Raw genomic sequence first — 16,870 nt, 5'->3', positions numbered from 1 at the left:
CAACAATTTAAGGATGATGTAAATCAAGAAATAAAAACTTTGTTAAATAATGAAATAATACGAGAAAGTAATTCACCATACAATAGCCCAATATGGGTGGTACCAAAAAAACCCGACGCAAGCAGTAAACGTAAAATTCGAGTCGTTATTGACTACAGAAAATTAAATTCAGAAACCATACCAGATAAATTTCCGCTTTCAAATATTGAAGATCTTTTAAACCAACTTAACGGATCAAAATTATTCACAACCATTGCTTTAGCTTCCGGGTTCCATCAAATCGAAATGGACGAATATTCTATTGGTAAAACAGCATTTTCGACAGACACGGGACACTGAATTTACTCGCATGCACTTCAGCCCATGTAATGCCCATCATACATCGCTAATAATCAAATGTACTTGTTTATATTGATGACAAAATAGTTTTTTCAAAACCAAAAGAAAACCATTTTCGGCACTTAGATACCGTAATTTCCTAATTGCATCAACATAATTTATCTATTCAGCTAGACAAAACCGAATTTTTTCATTCAAAATTACCATTTTTAGGTTACATATTAACACCTGACGGAATTAAAACGGACCCCCGCAAACTCGAAGCTGTAGAAAAATTTCCTATCCCCCAATCGGAAAAAGAAATTAAGCAGTTTTTCGGCCTAACTGGTCATTATTGAAAATTTATTCAAAACTATGCTCGTATAGCTCAACCATTAACTTCGTGCTTACGCAAATCAGATAATATAATAAATCCTGAATGTTATAGCGAAGCATTTCATAATCTAAAATATCAACTTCTTAATTCTCCTATATTAATTTACCCTGATTTTTCTGAACCCATTATTTAAACAACTGACGCCAGTAATATCGCAGTTGGCGCAGTACTTTCCCAAATCTCTGAAGGCAGAGATCACCCTATAGCCTTTGCTTCTAAAACTTTATCCATCATTGAATCTTGATATTCCACAATAGAAAAAGAATTATTTGCAATAGTTTACGCCTGTAAACATTTTAAACCTTATTTATATGGCCAGCATTTTACTATACAAACTGACCACAAACCTCTCCTTTGGATATTTTCTATGAAAAATAATATTACCCGCATAATGAAATGGATCTTTTTATTAAATGAATTTAATTTTGACATTAAATACGTAGAAGGACGGACAAATCACGTCGCGGACGCACTGAGCCGAGTTAAAATTGAAAATAATACCAAAATTTATGAACTTAATGGCGTTGAAGATATGGATGTTGATACTGAAAATCTGATCAACAATGATGAGCCATTACTCTCCCCCAACGCTTCGGAATATCAAGAACTAATTAACGATTTAGAAAACGCATTACCTGAAGCCCGAGAACACGAAGTTCTCAATGACGCGGAAAGCCTTGCCACTCAACACTCCTAGGGCAATAGTGATAATCAAATTTTTATTGTAACCGACCGACCGGTAAATGTGGAAACATATCAAATTTTTATAACCCGTGGTAATGAAGAATTACAAATCGAAAAACCTTTCGGTATAAGATAGAAACGGCTTACCCATGGAAAAACGATTTAGAACAAAAATTGCTAGAAATTATTAAGCCAAATGGAACGTATGGTATTTACTGCTAACCCAACGTGGAAACAGTTAGAGATGACTATGAGGGAATATTTCACAAAATTTCAGACTTCATTGAAGCTAAATGCCCAACAGTTAGAATTAAAAGATATAAAACTAAATTAATAGACAAACTTGATAAACCTGAACAACTCGAACTTATTGAAAATTACCACACCGGTAAATCATACCATCGCGGGATTATGGAAAGATATGAGAAACTAAAAAGATATTATTACTTTCCTCGCATGAAAGACGAAATAGCTGCCTTTATTAACAAATGTCGTACTTGTGCAAAAACTAAATATGAGAGAAAACCAATAAAGACAAAATTCCAAATCACCCCTAATCCGGAAAGACCTTTTGAATATTTAATGATAGACACTTTGCATTATGAGCGAAAATTTATCATTACAATCATAGATAACTTCTCTAAACGATTATATGCTCAAGTCATTCGGACAAATAATGCCACTAACATCCATCAAGTTTTAACACAATATTTTTCTTTATATCCCCTTCGATACAAATCACGATGGACCAGGGTAGAGAATACAAAAATGCCTTAATTCAAAATTTATTAGAAAGTTTAGGAATCATATGCCACTATACAGTTTCAAATAACTCTAATTCTTTAGGGATATTAAATCGTGCACATTCTACGTTAATTGAACTATTACCGGTCATAAAAGAGGAAAATCCTTCTATTAGTTTTGAAACCAATGTAAATATTGCGGTTCGAACGTTTCATAAAACATTAAATAAAAATCTAAAATTAACACCAAATGAAATTACCTTCGGAAAAATTATTGATCCAAACCGGAATGAACAACTAATTAAGGAATACTTGTACAAAAATATCACGATAAATTAAATGTAATTCATAAATTAGCTCATAGACAAATTTCGGATGAAAAAGAAAAACGTACTTAAATCAAAATCGAGAAGACCCACCCGAAATACGCGACGAAATATATAAAACGACGTGTTAGGACAAAAGATGAAAACCTCTATAAGCCAGTCTATACCTTTATAGACAAGAACTAAATAGTGCATGTACATACTAACAACGTAAGGAGACCTAGAAAGGATCGTCAGAAGACATTTGTTTTGCTTACGGATGATATTGGATCAGTTGTTGATCTGGACACTGCTGATAGTGACTCCGACGGTAGCTTATCAACTAGCTGACGTGACACATTCTGGAGGTTTAGTGACTTTTAAGCTCGCTGACTCTTTTGTCTTAGGTAATTCACTACTTACATTTCTTTGATTTAATTGACAATATACAAACTATTAAACAGGGTTTAATACATTTCCCAGCTAAAGAATCTATTTATAACTTGACACTTAAACAAATTCTGTACTTAGAAGATAAAATCGAATCTTTAACGTCACATAACAGAAATAAACGAGGACTTGATGGTCTCGGTACTGCTATCAAATGGTTAACTGGTATGGATGCTTCCGATAAGGTATCATACCTTTCCTTATTATTACATTATTGAAAATCTTGAACATATCGAAAACACTATACAAAACAATTTAATTAACGAACTCACAATCAACAAGAAAATGATTTACAAATTTAATGAAGATATACAAATCATAAAAAATAATAATAAAAAATTAAACGAAGTCATATCACAAACTGAGAAAAAAAAATACAAAATACACTTAGAAGAACTCTATTCAATTATAAATTATATAACAATTCGAATTCTTGATATAGAAAATTCTCTGGAGATGTGTAGACTTGGCATACCACACGCTGACATTATTAAACACACATACTTACAACAAAAATATATAAGCAAAGATTTGGAAACTTTATGGTTAACTAGCAAAATCCACTGTGCTATAAGAAATGGTACAATTCACTATATTCTATCAATCCCAAATGAAAGTAGAAAACTTTCAACATTGTACTGTTGTCAGTTCTATCAGCACACCGAAACAATCTTGTAACAACGGTTGTACCCAATCACTTAATTTTATTTTCTCACAACCAAGCTTTTACCGGAAATTGTACTTATATCAAAACAAATTATTATTGTACAAATGTTTTACAAAATACAAACTCTTGTATTAATCAAGTTATCAAAAATAATATTACCTCTTGTACAGCTACTACTATTAATAATGAAGAACCTTTTATTAGATATATAGAAAATATTGATGTATATATTTTATATAACCGAAATGTTTTATACCCACAACCTAATACTACATTACCTATTCCTATACCTAGAAGTTGTGTACTAAAATTAGGAAATAATGACTCTTTTGTAAATATTACTAGAAATAAGGATATTAGTATATTACCTATGTCTTATTCATATGAAATCTTTAGTTGTACTCATTCAAATATATCTTTTCATAATTTAGAATATATAGAAACTTCTAATTTAGAATTAGATAGCTTATCATGGGATCATCATATGTATATACCTGCAATATTGCAAATAATTTTCTCAATTATTGTACTTTATTTATTCTTGTATCATATATACCTCAAGTATTCTCAAATTAGGAAAGTCTTTAGCATCAACAAACCAACAGCAGAAGTTCCGCAGTCACAGCCCTTCAACCCTTGGGCACATTCTCATCCAATCATTCGCTAGGAAGCTTCATTCTTCGGTTGGGAGGAGTTATCCCCGGACCACCACCAAATTTAATGTAGCATCAGCACTAATCCTCCACCACTATATATATGTCTCCCTACTTAGTCTAGCTAGCATTACAGTACGTGTCATTAGCTCAGTAGCACTTGTTATGTAAACATTCTTGTTTGTATTATACCAATAAAGTTTTTTTTAGTATTTCGTGAGTGATAGTTCATATTTTTCGATAAAATTGGACAGATATAGGTAAACGCAAATGTGATATTTTAATCACAATAATAAATATATTATATTTATTTGTTTTAGTCAAATGAAGTTCATTTTATTAGGATAACACAAAGATGTTATTACAAACAATCTTCAAAAATTTTTATCTTAAACTATTGCATTATAACCATATTGCCTTAAATAGAACATATGGTCGACACCTAGATTCTTAATGGTCAAGTTGAGAACATTGGGAGGCTCTTTTGTTAGTCATCAATATATATTTATTTTGTCTTTAAATGTCCCCACGAGGGTATTTCCTTTCTTCTCTGATTTTCTTTATATCTCCCACCTATAGCAGTGATTATTCAATTCAGTAAACCATTAAGTTTTAGCCACTAGATATGAAGGAACTTTGCTCTAAACTATAGCTTCCAAGATTGTAAAAATTACAATTCCGTTTAATGTAACATTTAGTACTACAATAAATCTTCAAGTTTTTATATTACTATGAGTTTGATAATTCGCATAAAACATAAATGCATCTAGTTAGTAATCTTATCGATTCTTTTACTTTCATATATACTCATTGACTATATTAATGACCAATATTGATGAAAATCTGACTTTCTAAATATGGCAAAACTCCCTTAGCAAATTTATAGTCATCATACCGTCGTATGAATTTTTCGCCTTTTCTATTTTATAAAATTAAATATAATTATGTTGCTGGGGATATAATAAATATGAACGCTGGCTATAAAAATACTGACTTTGCCTGAAATAAATATGAAACAATACCAGCATATCCACACCCCCTCCACATGACTTAAGTTGAGCCGAGTCCAATTCCTCGGCTGGGAATGAGGTGTGCCTGCAATATATCATGCGGCTCCGCCCAGAGTCACCTCCCAAGCCGTTGGCGAAATTTCCGCTATATTCTTATTTTTCACATGTATAGTATTTTATGCCTCTATAATATCCATTGTGGGTATTTTTTATTTATATGATTTATTACTTGTTTAATTATAGTATTACTCCACAATCATTCATATGTTCCTATTTGGGTGGAAATTCGACAGATTTTGATTTATTTCATATAGTGTTTTTGCGTTTAATATTGTATATTAAACTTACTACACATACCTTAAATATTACAAATTTGCCATCTACAATTTAAGAAGATTTTAGATCGAATACATCCAATTGCTCCTATGGAGTTCAGAATATTTTGTGTTTATTCGATATTGAGAAGCAATAAATAGTGTATGAACCATTGTCCTTCATGTTTTTGTTTGTTTTGGTTAGTCTTTTTAAATACTGTAATTCATCCAATACCATTTCATAACTTTGTAAAAAGCCTATAATATATACATAGACTGAAGTAACTGTTCTAATAGTTATGTATTAGTTATCATCACGAATAATTATCTTAGTTTAAATTCCAATCAATTATGATTTCAGATCTGTTAAGGAGGTTTGGCTAACCCATTTCACCGCAGTCAGCCTCAGATTGGACGATCAAACACAACCATTATATCGGCATTAGCTGATCACAGTATGTTTGTGTAAGTCATTCACTGAACCGAAGCAGATAAAGTTGTCTCTAATTATTAAAAAGTAAATTTTAATAAATTTTCTATTTATTTATACAATACACACAGATGTGTGTAAATTGTACTAAATTTTATAAATTGTTTAGATAAACAATTTAAAAAGAACCGCATAGTGCGCATACTAGGGTATGCGATCTAAGATGCTTTATCTCCTCTGTAACTTATACCATAATGTCACATGTCGAAGAGAAAGATTCTGAACAATTATCAATCTCAGCCATTTAGTTTACTGTGATTGCCGTCTAAATATAACTTTCCACCTCAGTCCTATAATAGATTTGTTATTTATTATTTAAATTTTGTAGTAAGTTTTCAAGTTGCCGACACCGCAATCTCCTGGTCTGTACGGTAACAACTAACAGTCCCACTAACCGCTACAGGCAGACACGATACAACCTACCAGCTAACACTGAACTTCTACTTTCATCTGCAAACGTATATTAATATTTGTACAACTTTTTTTTTTTTTATACAATATGATTTCACAGAAGTTACAACGATGCTATATATTGCAATATTCATAAATGTATTATTTGAATCAATAAAGAATACAATAGAATCTTATGATCCACTAAAAGCTTACATCTTACAAGCAGCATCCCTTGATAGCGTTTCTAGCCTAGAGATTTGATTGAGCACAAACTGGCAGGAATCAGTGCAAATTTCCCTATAATGGAATTCTTCTCATTATGAGGTAGTGGGTGGTAGTATACGTAGTAGATCAGTATATTCTAGAGTTATTTTTAGAAATGTGTATGAACACGCATTGTCCATGCATAGTGATACAACTCTATATTACGGTAGGTGATAGCGAGGTACTCACCTCGCAACTTAAATTTGAGTCAGAAATAGCAAATCTAACACAACCACTTCGACATCACTAATTAGCTAGGTGCGTTAAGTGTAGTGAAGAACATAAATCCAATGTACTGAGTGTAAACTATTCAGGAAGAAGAGCAACCGGCTACCTACAAGGGATGTCTGACGTAGTAAAACTTATTATGCAGAAAACAAGAAGGCCTGAGGTAGGAAGATAAGCTAGATCCTCAAATATTGTAAAACCAGGAGTGTCCTTCGCTCAAATGGTTGGGAAAACTGAACCGGTATCTCCGGTCCTGCCGCAATCGTAACCGACATCTAATGATCCCCAAACCCAACCGCAACATCCAAATGCCTCTGTTCTTCAGCCTTGATCCATTACTCAAATGCCTATAAATGAGATAGTCTGTATCCCCCTCCTCCCTACTTCTCTGATCTCACAAAATTCTTTCCTTTGAGTTTAAATCCCTTATTATTCCCTTTACCTAATTATATCCAATCTTCCAATCTCTCCGCCAACAAACCTTCAAATGACACCAATAAAATCCCTTTCTATTCTACTTTGTAACGTAAATGGTACTCGAAACTACATTTACGAACTAACAACCCTTAACAGTAGGTTTAGTAACTGAAACAAGACTTACTTGCTGACGACTAATCAACATAAATCAGTAATAAATTTATGGAACGGGCCACCTAAACGGAACACCATATGTTGGTACTATTGTTATCATCAGAATTTATGTTACATAACCCCGTTCCTTGCTATGTGTGACCTCCCGGACCTATGGGAGAGGGGAAGGATTATCTCCCTATTCTAACCATACTGGGGGTTAAGATTTCATTTCGAGGAACCACAAACAGCACTGACAACAATCCAAGTAGCGGATTTTTTTTTATATAGCGGAAATAAACATCAAATTATAATTTTTAGTTTGCAAGTTTATTTAGTTTAATTTGATAATATATCAATATTGCTAACATTTTGGTGACTCAACAATATGAAGTTTGATCATAATAGGTAAAGTAATTGTGAAACACAAAGCTTACAAATATTGGAATTTCATTCGCCTTTTTTGTTTCAAGGCAGCAGATGTCATTTTGATATTACTTTAAACCTGCTCAGAGCTCTATATGACAACAGAAAAAAGAATTTTCTTCAAAATAAATTAAACCATTTTTTTGTGATGGGTAGCCAAAACAAATTAGTAATAGGAAATTGTGGTCTGGGTTGCACCATACACTGTTTCATAACTGACCCGAACTGAACCCATCTGTATTTTAATTTTTTTCTAGACCTATTCCTTTCAAATTCCAGAACAACCCATATTGTAATCATTATCTAAAAATATAAAATAAAAATATTTACAAGTAAAACAATTTAAAACCATGTTCAGCTCATACTAATGTGGTAGTAAGGCAGAAGATTATTATTTGGGATTCCATCCTCTTAAGCAAACGAATGAATAAATGCTACATCAGCTTTTTAATTGATCATACGCAAAGCGAGAACGAAAATATGTTGTGTGTCCACTCATACGACTTTTCTAAACCTTTTGGCTCATAATTATTTAATTTATCTTCGTCTACTAATTGGTCCGATAAAGATATTATATTTATTTATTGTTTTAGTATATGTTATTTGACAATTTAATTATCCTTCATTTTCCTCCTGCTAGCCAAACAGTGTTTTTAGATGATGATGTTGATTACTCGTTATTTAGACAGAAAAATCTCGGAAAATATTGAAAATAAAAACCACGATTAGAGCTCAAATTGAAGTTCGTTAAATGCATAAGAATATTTAAGCTACTTGTAATGCTTTATTAGTTATTAGTAATACACCTAAAATAAAAAACAAATACTGAGGTAAATATGTAATATTTGATATACAAACTCCTAGGGAGTGGTCAACATTTTATCATAGCGCTTATAAAACATTTTTAAATATACAACCATTGAAAGAAATTAATGTACACTTATTTGTTAGGAAGAGCAAAATTTAAAACTGGTTTTTAATATTTTTAATAATTTGCATATGCTAAATCCTCCAGTAATCTAGTATTTTTTTAGATAAAAGAAATTGAGTATAATGTTCACTTGATAAAACATTGTTACCGGACTAGTCCTTTTGATGATAAGAGGGCGTTGTAATATTTAATACAATAATTGAAGAAATGAGCATCAGTTTGCTTTCCTTTAAAGTGGTATCACAAGGCCTGACGAACCCGAATTCACCATGCTGAAGATGATAAAAATATTTGTTCGTCTCTTCTGGGGTTCCACACAAGCGTTCATCCACTGGTTTTGCGCTTATTTTCTCATTCATTAATTTTCTCGTTCGACGACCTTACGTGCTCACTTAAGGATCTTCTTCATTTCAGCAGAATTTATCAGGTGCTGGCCGAGAAATTTCACGTCTTAGATCAGTATCAATACTTTATTGGTTTATTCATTCTTTAAAGCTAAACAAACCTTCAAGAACCTTAAGGCATAAGCAACAACGGTTCCCATTAGTAAGCAAAAGTGAATATGGTATGTAACAATTCTGTATACTCTTACATTTAAATCTACGGTCAGAAGAAACGAACACTTTAATTCTGCATTGTATCAAAATTTCTAGCTGTAAATATAAATTTAAATTGGTTTATAAATTTTCTATTAACGTTTAAATTTTTATAAATGGGCAGCTTTGTGTGTGCAGGTTTGTGTTATATTATTTTTCTAGCTAGTCACCGTAACATTTTAGTCAAAAAATACGTTAATAACATATTGTACTTTTTCGGCATGAAATCATACTTTGAATATTAGAGCAAAGTAGTTAGCAACACAGAATGCTATTTTCTGGACCATGTCCATTCTACAGAATTTTTCATAAATGTCTCACACATTGCAGACATCACAGTAGTATCCGCACTGCAGATGCAGCACCATCCATAGGCAAATCTTAAACTATGCAGCTTTATAAATGCTTTCAGTATGTGATTTATTGTTTTTGATGGCTATTCGTATTAATGATGCATATTGAGACTCATATAAATATGTTACATAAAGGTTTTTCATTTTTTTAAAATATCTCCACATATTTATTTAAAATTAAGAAATTGTATAATCAAGCATGGAAGAAAAAATATTCTGGTTTTTAATTAGTTCTAACACTATCGGAATTCACATATCAGTACCCTGACTATAGAAATAATGATTTTTCATTTTTAAATCAAACGTTGAATAAAACAAGAAATTATATGTACGACTTACCTTGTAAATCCAAGCACCCGATCTGCTTCATCATGGTCGCCGAGTTGATCTGGCACATGTAGCATCCCCTATCTGAGTTTTTTAACTGCCGAATGTGTAGCCGCCAAATTCCTTTGTCTGTATCTTGGCTCACAGAGATCCTTGGGTTGTGGGTCACCACGAAGTTATGGACACTAAGCAAGGTCTGATCTTCAGCCTTTAGCCAGCCAACCTGAAAAGGAATTGTTCTGTATTGAAAATTTTTGTTTACTTATTATCCGTAAAATTATATTATTGAGTATATTTATCACAACTGAAGTTGAGTTTCTTGTTTATCCTAGATTCTTTAATTAATAAAAATATTTGAAATTTACTATAAAATTTAAATAAAGGTTACTCTGAGCAGAGTTACTAAGGCAGAAATATTCAAGGCAATATGTCAGATTTCTGAATAACATGGAAAAATAAATAAAATTGTACTAGTGAAAATAATTATAAGTTCAAAGAAAAAGGATTATAAAAATTATTGTAAGTAATTTTTATAGACTTTAAAGAGCCCAAGAGGAGACAATATTCAAAATTGATGAGTTTGCCAACTATAGTTAGGAAAAATGAAAATAGTGGTTGTAAAAAGTTACAAACATATTTTTTCATTTGATCCATATATTTAAAACTAGCTAATTCATGTTCTGGAGTAATTAATTTAACTAATGAGAAATTGAGTAATTAAGAAAATTAAATTAAGAACACTAAAAATCTAATTCAATGTTATTTTTAAAAAAGAGTCAATTTATATATATGTACCCTAAATATGTTATTTACGTTCAATAGTTTCCCAGGCCTACTTTTTTTTAAACTCAAAAATCAATAGTTAGTAAATTCATTTTGGGAAATCTATATTTCAAGAATCATTAGACGTATAAATGTCTATTAGCACATAACTAAAGCTGACTTAAAGAGCTATTAGGCTTATAATGATTATTTTCGTAGGAGTAATTTTCATGATATTTTACCATATGATTTCACTAGATGTTGATTTCTAGTGGTTTAGATAAAACTATATCGCAGGTCATTATAGTTTGAAGGTTTTTAGTTTTTTAGAATTTTAAGTAGAGCCAGAGGAAATGTAGAAAAAAAAATAGTAATAAATGAATGCACCTACTCTACTACATCTGTTCATTATTTGCGCTGGATGAATTAGTCAAATGCTGATGTTCTCAATGTCACTCCATTTTCCGATATCGGAATGAGAGTGGGGCCTGTAGTGAACGATCTCTACTCCTCGGATTGTGCTATTCCCACTCAAATGGTCCATAAACCCATTTCTCGTCATCTGATGTCTTCTACTTCTGATCGATAATAGCGGCAGATCTAAAGAAGCGACTAATTGTTTTCAAATAGTTTTGTAGTTGTCACTAGAAATATTGAGTGTTGTGATATGTGGTCTAAGTATTTTTTTTCAACATTCATATTAGCTTTTAGAAAGAAAATCGTGTTATTAGATACGCTGTAATAATTTAAAAAACAATCTGTAATTGTCACTGCAAAAAATTATTAATCTCTGAATGTTTAGAGTTCATATCAGCACCGAGCTATTAAAGTTATACTAATCTAATTCTAGTATATATGGTCAATCCCAAAATTAATGTCTCTATTTTTTGTTTTTTTTAAATACAGAATAACGTTATTTCATAAAATATCATCATTTTTATTGCCAACTTTGCAATTTTAGGAGATGAATTTTCTTTCCTCACACTGTGATAATTTGAAAATTCACGTGTCTATAACTAACAGCCGTCAAAATCCAGCTATCTTTTGGGATCGAAAGGAAGTATTGTAGGTTTACTTTATGCTAGCAGGGACATCAGTAAGCTATAAACATAACTCACCATGGTGTGGACTTGGACCCTGAGACTATCTTTAAATTCACGAGGTAAAGATGAAATTCAATGTTTTCTGAAGCACTTGGTGAAAAACTGGTATGACTTGAGGATATAAAAACTGACACATTGCCCGAAGTGGTGATTAACTGGAAAAATATTTTTTAAAAATCAAGTTTAAACATGGAATATATTATTTCAAAAGCAAATGGTAAACTTTACTTTTGTATATATATGGGGATCAGCTGATTTAATGTATATAAAGAGATGTACCGAACCCAATCAAGCCAGTATTTTACAGCAGTTCAAGCGTGTCAGATCTTATTACTTCTTCTTTTTTTTAACATTTTCCTTTCACCGATTCTTAAGTGGAGCTGAAACCTGAGAACTTTAGATACCGGAGTAACTTTTGTCTTTAAGAAGATTTTTTTTGTTTGGATTTTGTCGTCTCCTTTCATTTTATAAAAATATGGCCAGTAACGGAACCATGAGAGCAACAGTTCTGAACCTGGAGGGTTGGAACCAAAACAACCAACCTTAAGCTGCAGTCAACCAACCTTTATCTGCAGGGAACCCACCTCTGGAGGAAATTCATCCACTGCTGGAAGTCTCTTTAGCACAAGCTTATGCCACGACGCTAGAATGGATTAAGGTCGGTACGGCAACCGCCCAGGATCTGGGGAAGACGGTGTCGGATTGAGAAAAAAACACCTAAAAAATTGGAGAATTAAATCACTTTTTAAAACTGGGTGACCGACTAATAAGCCGAATTGACGCGAAGTCTATAGATCTACTTGATAGCGAAGATGCGGAGGCACTAAAAGCAGCCGTCGTCTGCAGAGTAAAGATGGGCATCCTCAATCAGATTCAGGCAGACGAAGAGAACCGAAACAGTCTAGTGAGCGGAATTTCTGGCACGCTTTAACAGAATACAAGATAAACTCAAGATGAAAACAATCCAAGTACAGGGTCGGATGCAATTCTGATCCATGGTATTAAAGGTTCAATTGGCCAAAGAGCTGGGGAAGAAGGTGGGATTTCCGAGAGAGAGCTCATCCTTGGAGAAGAAGAGATCACGGATAGGGTCGAAGAGAGAGAGCTAATCTCCAAGAAAATAGAAGGAGCCAAGCAAAAGCCAGAAACAATGGTCGGTGGGAGGATCGGAATTGTCATGGTTACGGACAAGTGGTGGTGCACAAGATGCTTCGAATGCGGCAATGAGGGTCATATCGCTAGGCAATTCCCCTATATGTATAAAAGAAGAGACCTGGGCCAGGGGGAACCGATAGAGGCGAAAACCAAGAAGTATGTAAGGACTTCATTTTTTGAGGTTTTGAGAAAACACATAAAAGGAATACAAGGTAAATACATAAAGAAGACCCTAAAAAAGTTATATAAATAATCCAGTATAATTTTACATCTGTTTTTGTTAAGAACATTATGAAAGTACTATTTGCTGAAGTGATCTATGGTTTTAGATTATTTTAAGATTTATTCATTATTTGACAAAAATAGGAAATATACTGCTACTCTCAACAAGCCACAAGTTGGTTTTGGAATGCAAATAAGCTGACAAATCTAAGGCTGTTAAGTCCGTATTAATCAATGTGCATAATGGCGTCACCTTAGCAATCTCCAGTCTGCCAAAGCACAGGTTGAATTCCCAAACTAAGGCGACTAGTATTTAATGGTGGTCCAGTGTGTTATAGTTAATGTGAGGTTAAGTTAACTTCTTCAGACAAACCGATGAAAAAGAGAGGTGTAAGGGAAAAAAGAATAGTGAAGATAAGATTTATAAATATATTTATTGAGGATTAAAGGCAGTTGCTGAGATATATATTTTTTAAAACGTTCAATACAACCGTCAAATTATCCTAATGAAAAAAGTCTTTCTTAATTAAATTTTTTTCCTGTATAAGAGACGAAGTACGTAAATTGAAACAGATGAGGGTTGTCTAAAAATAACTAAATTAAAAATTTTAACTAAACAAAGCGTGCTCATTCCTTTGAAATAAAAAATTACAGAATAATTCTTTACTAAGCCAGCATTTTCTTTTTATTGACGCATAATTTACAATTAACTTAGCTAAAAATATATATACTGAAGGACTAAAGCTTCTTCCTAAAACCTAGACCCTAAAAGAAAGATCTATTCCTGTTTAATTTTACATTTGTTTTTGTTAAGAACATTATGAAAGGATTATTTGCTGAAGTAATCTAAGGTTTTAGATTATTCTAAGATTTATTCAGTATCTGACAAAAAAAAAACTCTTCTTATTGGAAGATCGTTGATTTACCGTGAGTAATTAATAAAAGGAACTCGAATAGTATAAATAACCCTTATTCGATTTGTAAGCATCAGGTAATAAATACTTGTTTAAGTACTATGAACATGCCTCATAAACCCCAAAAAGATAACCGCAACAAAACTAAAAAAAAAAAAAAAACTAAAGACAAACTAAACGAACAAAACAAACGAAAACTAAAAAAATACACTTTTCATAAGCTAAAATTAACACAGGAACTACTTAAAAACTAATAAAACTTGGCACTCCCTTCTTCGTACCATAAAACTTAGTAACACTAACAATAAAACTTAAAAAAAAAAAAAAAAAAACTTGTACATTGATGAGAAAACTCCAGATCCAATTGTTTATTTATTATGGGGAACTTGAGTTGTTCTATGTGGACCGTCCTTCGTTCTTTTGGTTCCTTAATTCCTTCCTGATGTGCTATGGCCACTTTACTAAAAAGGTCAATTACTGTAACCCACTTGTAGCCCCTCCAGTTGAAAGTGTCGATTTGTAATTCTACTAGCGGTGTGTTCGCAATCGGTGTCTCCTTTTGTGTCGCTTTGGATGGGTATCGGCCAGCTGTTATTTCGATGTCAGCTGACTGAGGGGATCAGCTGATAGAATGTATATAAAGAGATGTACTGAACAAAGGACCCCTAAAGATTATATGGCTTATGGGTTATTATTGAACCCAATAAAGCCAGTTTTTTGCAGCAGTTCAAGCGTGTTAGATCTTATTCCTTCTTCTCTTTTTTGACATTTTGCTTTCACCAATACATAACTGGTACCGAAACCCGGGAACTTTAGATAGCGGAGTAATATTTGCTTTAAAGAAAAAAATTTGACTGTTGTTTTCTCAGCTTTCAATTTTTTTTTTCTATTCTCTCATTTTATTTTAAATAATGGCTGCCAACAGTATCGTCAGATAAGCAGTCATGAACCTGGAAGCTTTACATCAAAATGGGGTTTATTGTGTATTGTGTGTGTAAGGTGTATTCATGGTGGTGACACCCCGGAGGTTGCCCCACTACCGGAAGTTACTGTAGCGGGAGCTCATGCTAAAAGATTTGAGTGGGTAAAAGTAAGCACAGCAACCGCCCAGGTCAAGTCTCGGATGGGCGTTTCTGACGTCGAGCGGATTACCGCGGAAACTGGAGAATTGAGCGACTTCATAAAAGGGGATAACCGACTAATAAGCCGAATTGAAGCGAAGTCTATCGAAAGTCTACTCGATAGTGGAGATTCGGAGGCTTTAAAGAAAGCGGTCGTCTGTAGAGTGAAGAGGAGGATCCTAAATCAGATTCAGGCTGATGAAAAGACCCCTTGGAGAGTTATCAAGGAAAAATTAAAGAAGGCTTTTGAAGGAGGACGGTGGGCCCCTGAGAAAGACATATTTATGATGATTCAAAAGACAAAGAAATCAAAAGAGTCTAGAGGGCAATATGCCGTGGAACTCCTGGCACGCTTTAACAGAATTCAAGATAAACTGAGCGAAATGATGGAAACATCCACGCACAGGGTCGGATGCAATTCTTATGCCTGGTACTAAAGATACAGTTGCAAAGGAACTAGGGAAGAATAAAGGATTTCTGAGAGAGCGCTCATTTGTGGAAGTTGCTTAAGATCTCATAGAAGCAAGCGCTAGAGAGGTAGAGGCCTGTATGGAAGTAGAAGAACCAGGGAGGACCCGGATAGAATACCAACGGCCAAGAAACATGCCCAACCCTTGAAGAAGGAGAGAACACGGAAATAGTAGAAGAGAGAGATCTATCAACGAAGAAAATAGAAGAAGCCTAGCTAAAACAGTGCTTATATTTGTACCGAAGAAGAGATGGCGGCCGGAGCGAACCAATGGAGATCAACGCCCAACAGATATCGAGAAGCCACCGTAGGTTGAATAGGTCTTAAGATGAATCTACACAAGCATCAGGAGCATCAGAGACCGAAGAGGAAGTCGAGGAACCAAGGAACCAAGGTAGTCTAGAGAAGAAGGTAGATACAAGATGATGGAAACGACAGAATGGAGGTGAGGGACTGGAGGGAGGAAGACGCAAGTCATCTGAAGGGGTTGTTAGCGGCAAGACGACCGCACACTGCTAAATTATAATGTGAGAGAAAAGAGCAGCGGTCTGCCTATAATAAAGATATCAGTAGTGAGGTGACTAGTGGACACTGGCAGTTCCAACACCAACATGTGCCGAGAAAAAAAATTTCTTTTTTGGTTTTACAGGAGTTCTGTTGGCCCCCCAGCGAGTTCTAAAAATTATACTAATGGAATAATATCATATTGTTGCTAGAAAAAAAGATATACGGTCCGAATTCTGCAGTTTTTTTCGACTTAGAAATATTTTTGAGGCAAAATTTTTTTTTGGTTTTATAGGAGTTCTGATCGGAGTTCTGTTGGCCCCCTAGCGAGTTCTAAAAACTATAATAATGGAATAATATCATAGTGTTGCAAGAAAAAAAGATATACGGTCCGATTTCCGGAGTTTTTTTCGACTTTGAAATATTTTTGAGGCAAAATTTTTTTTTGGTTTTACAGGAGTTCTGATCGGAGTTCTGTTGGCCCCCCAGCGAGTTCTAAAA

General features: G+C 33.4%; 1 protein-coding gene across 1 annotated transcript in view; it reads right to left on the bottom strand.

Annotated features, from left to right (window-relative positions):
• Positions 1 to 16,870, bottom strand: part of LOC106687003 (lachesin) — a gene marked incomplete at its 3' end in the record, with an annotated part of 167,040 nt that overhangs the window by 76,675 nt on the left and 73,495 nt on the right. Inside the window, exon 3 of the mRNA XM_067052450.1 lies at positions 10,132 to 10,342. Within this exon, the coding sequence (XP_066908551.1) occupies positions 10,132 to 10,342 (211 nt within the window). The remainder of the gene's footprint in view (positions 1 to 10,131; positions 10,343 to 16,870) is intronic.

Source organism: Halyomorpha halys, unplaced genomic scaffold (genome assembly GCF_000696795.3).
Source record: "Halyomorpha halys isolate HHAL.00 unplaced genomic scaffold, Hhal_1.1 Scaffold902.1, whole genome shotgun sequence".
Taxonomy (NCBI): Eukaryota; Metazoa; Arthropoda; class Insecta; order Hemiptera; family Pentatomidae; genus Halyomorpha; species Halyomorpha halys.
This window is presented reverse-complemented; position numbering and strand designations above follow the sequence as displayed.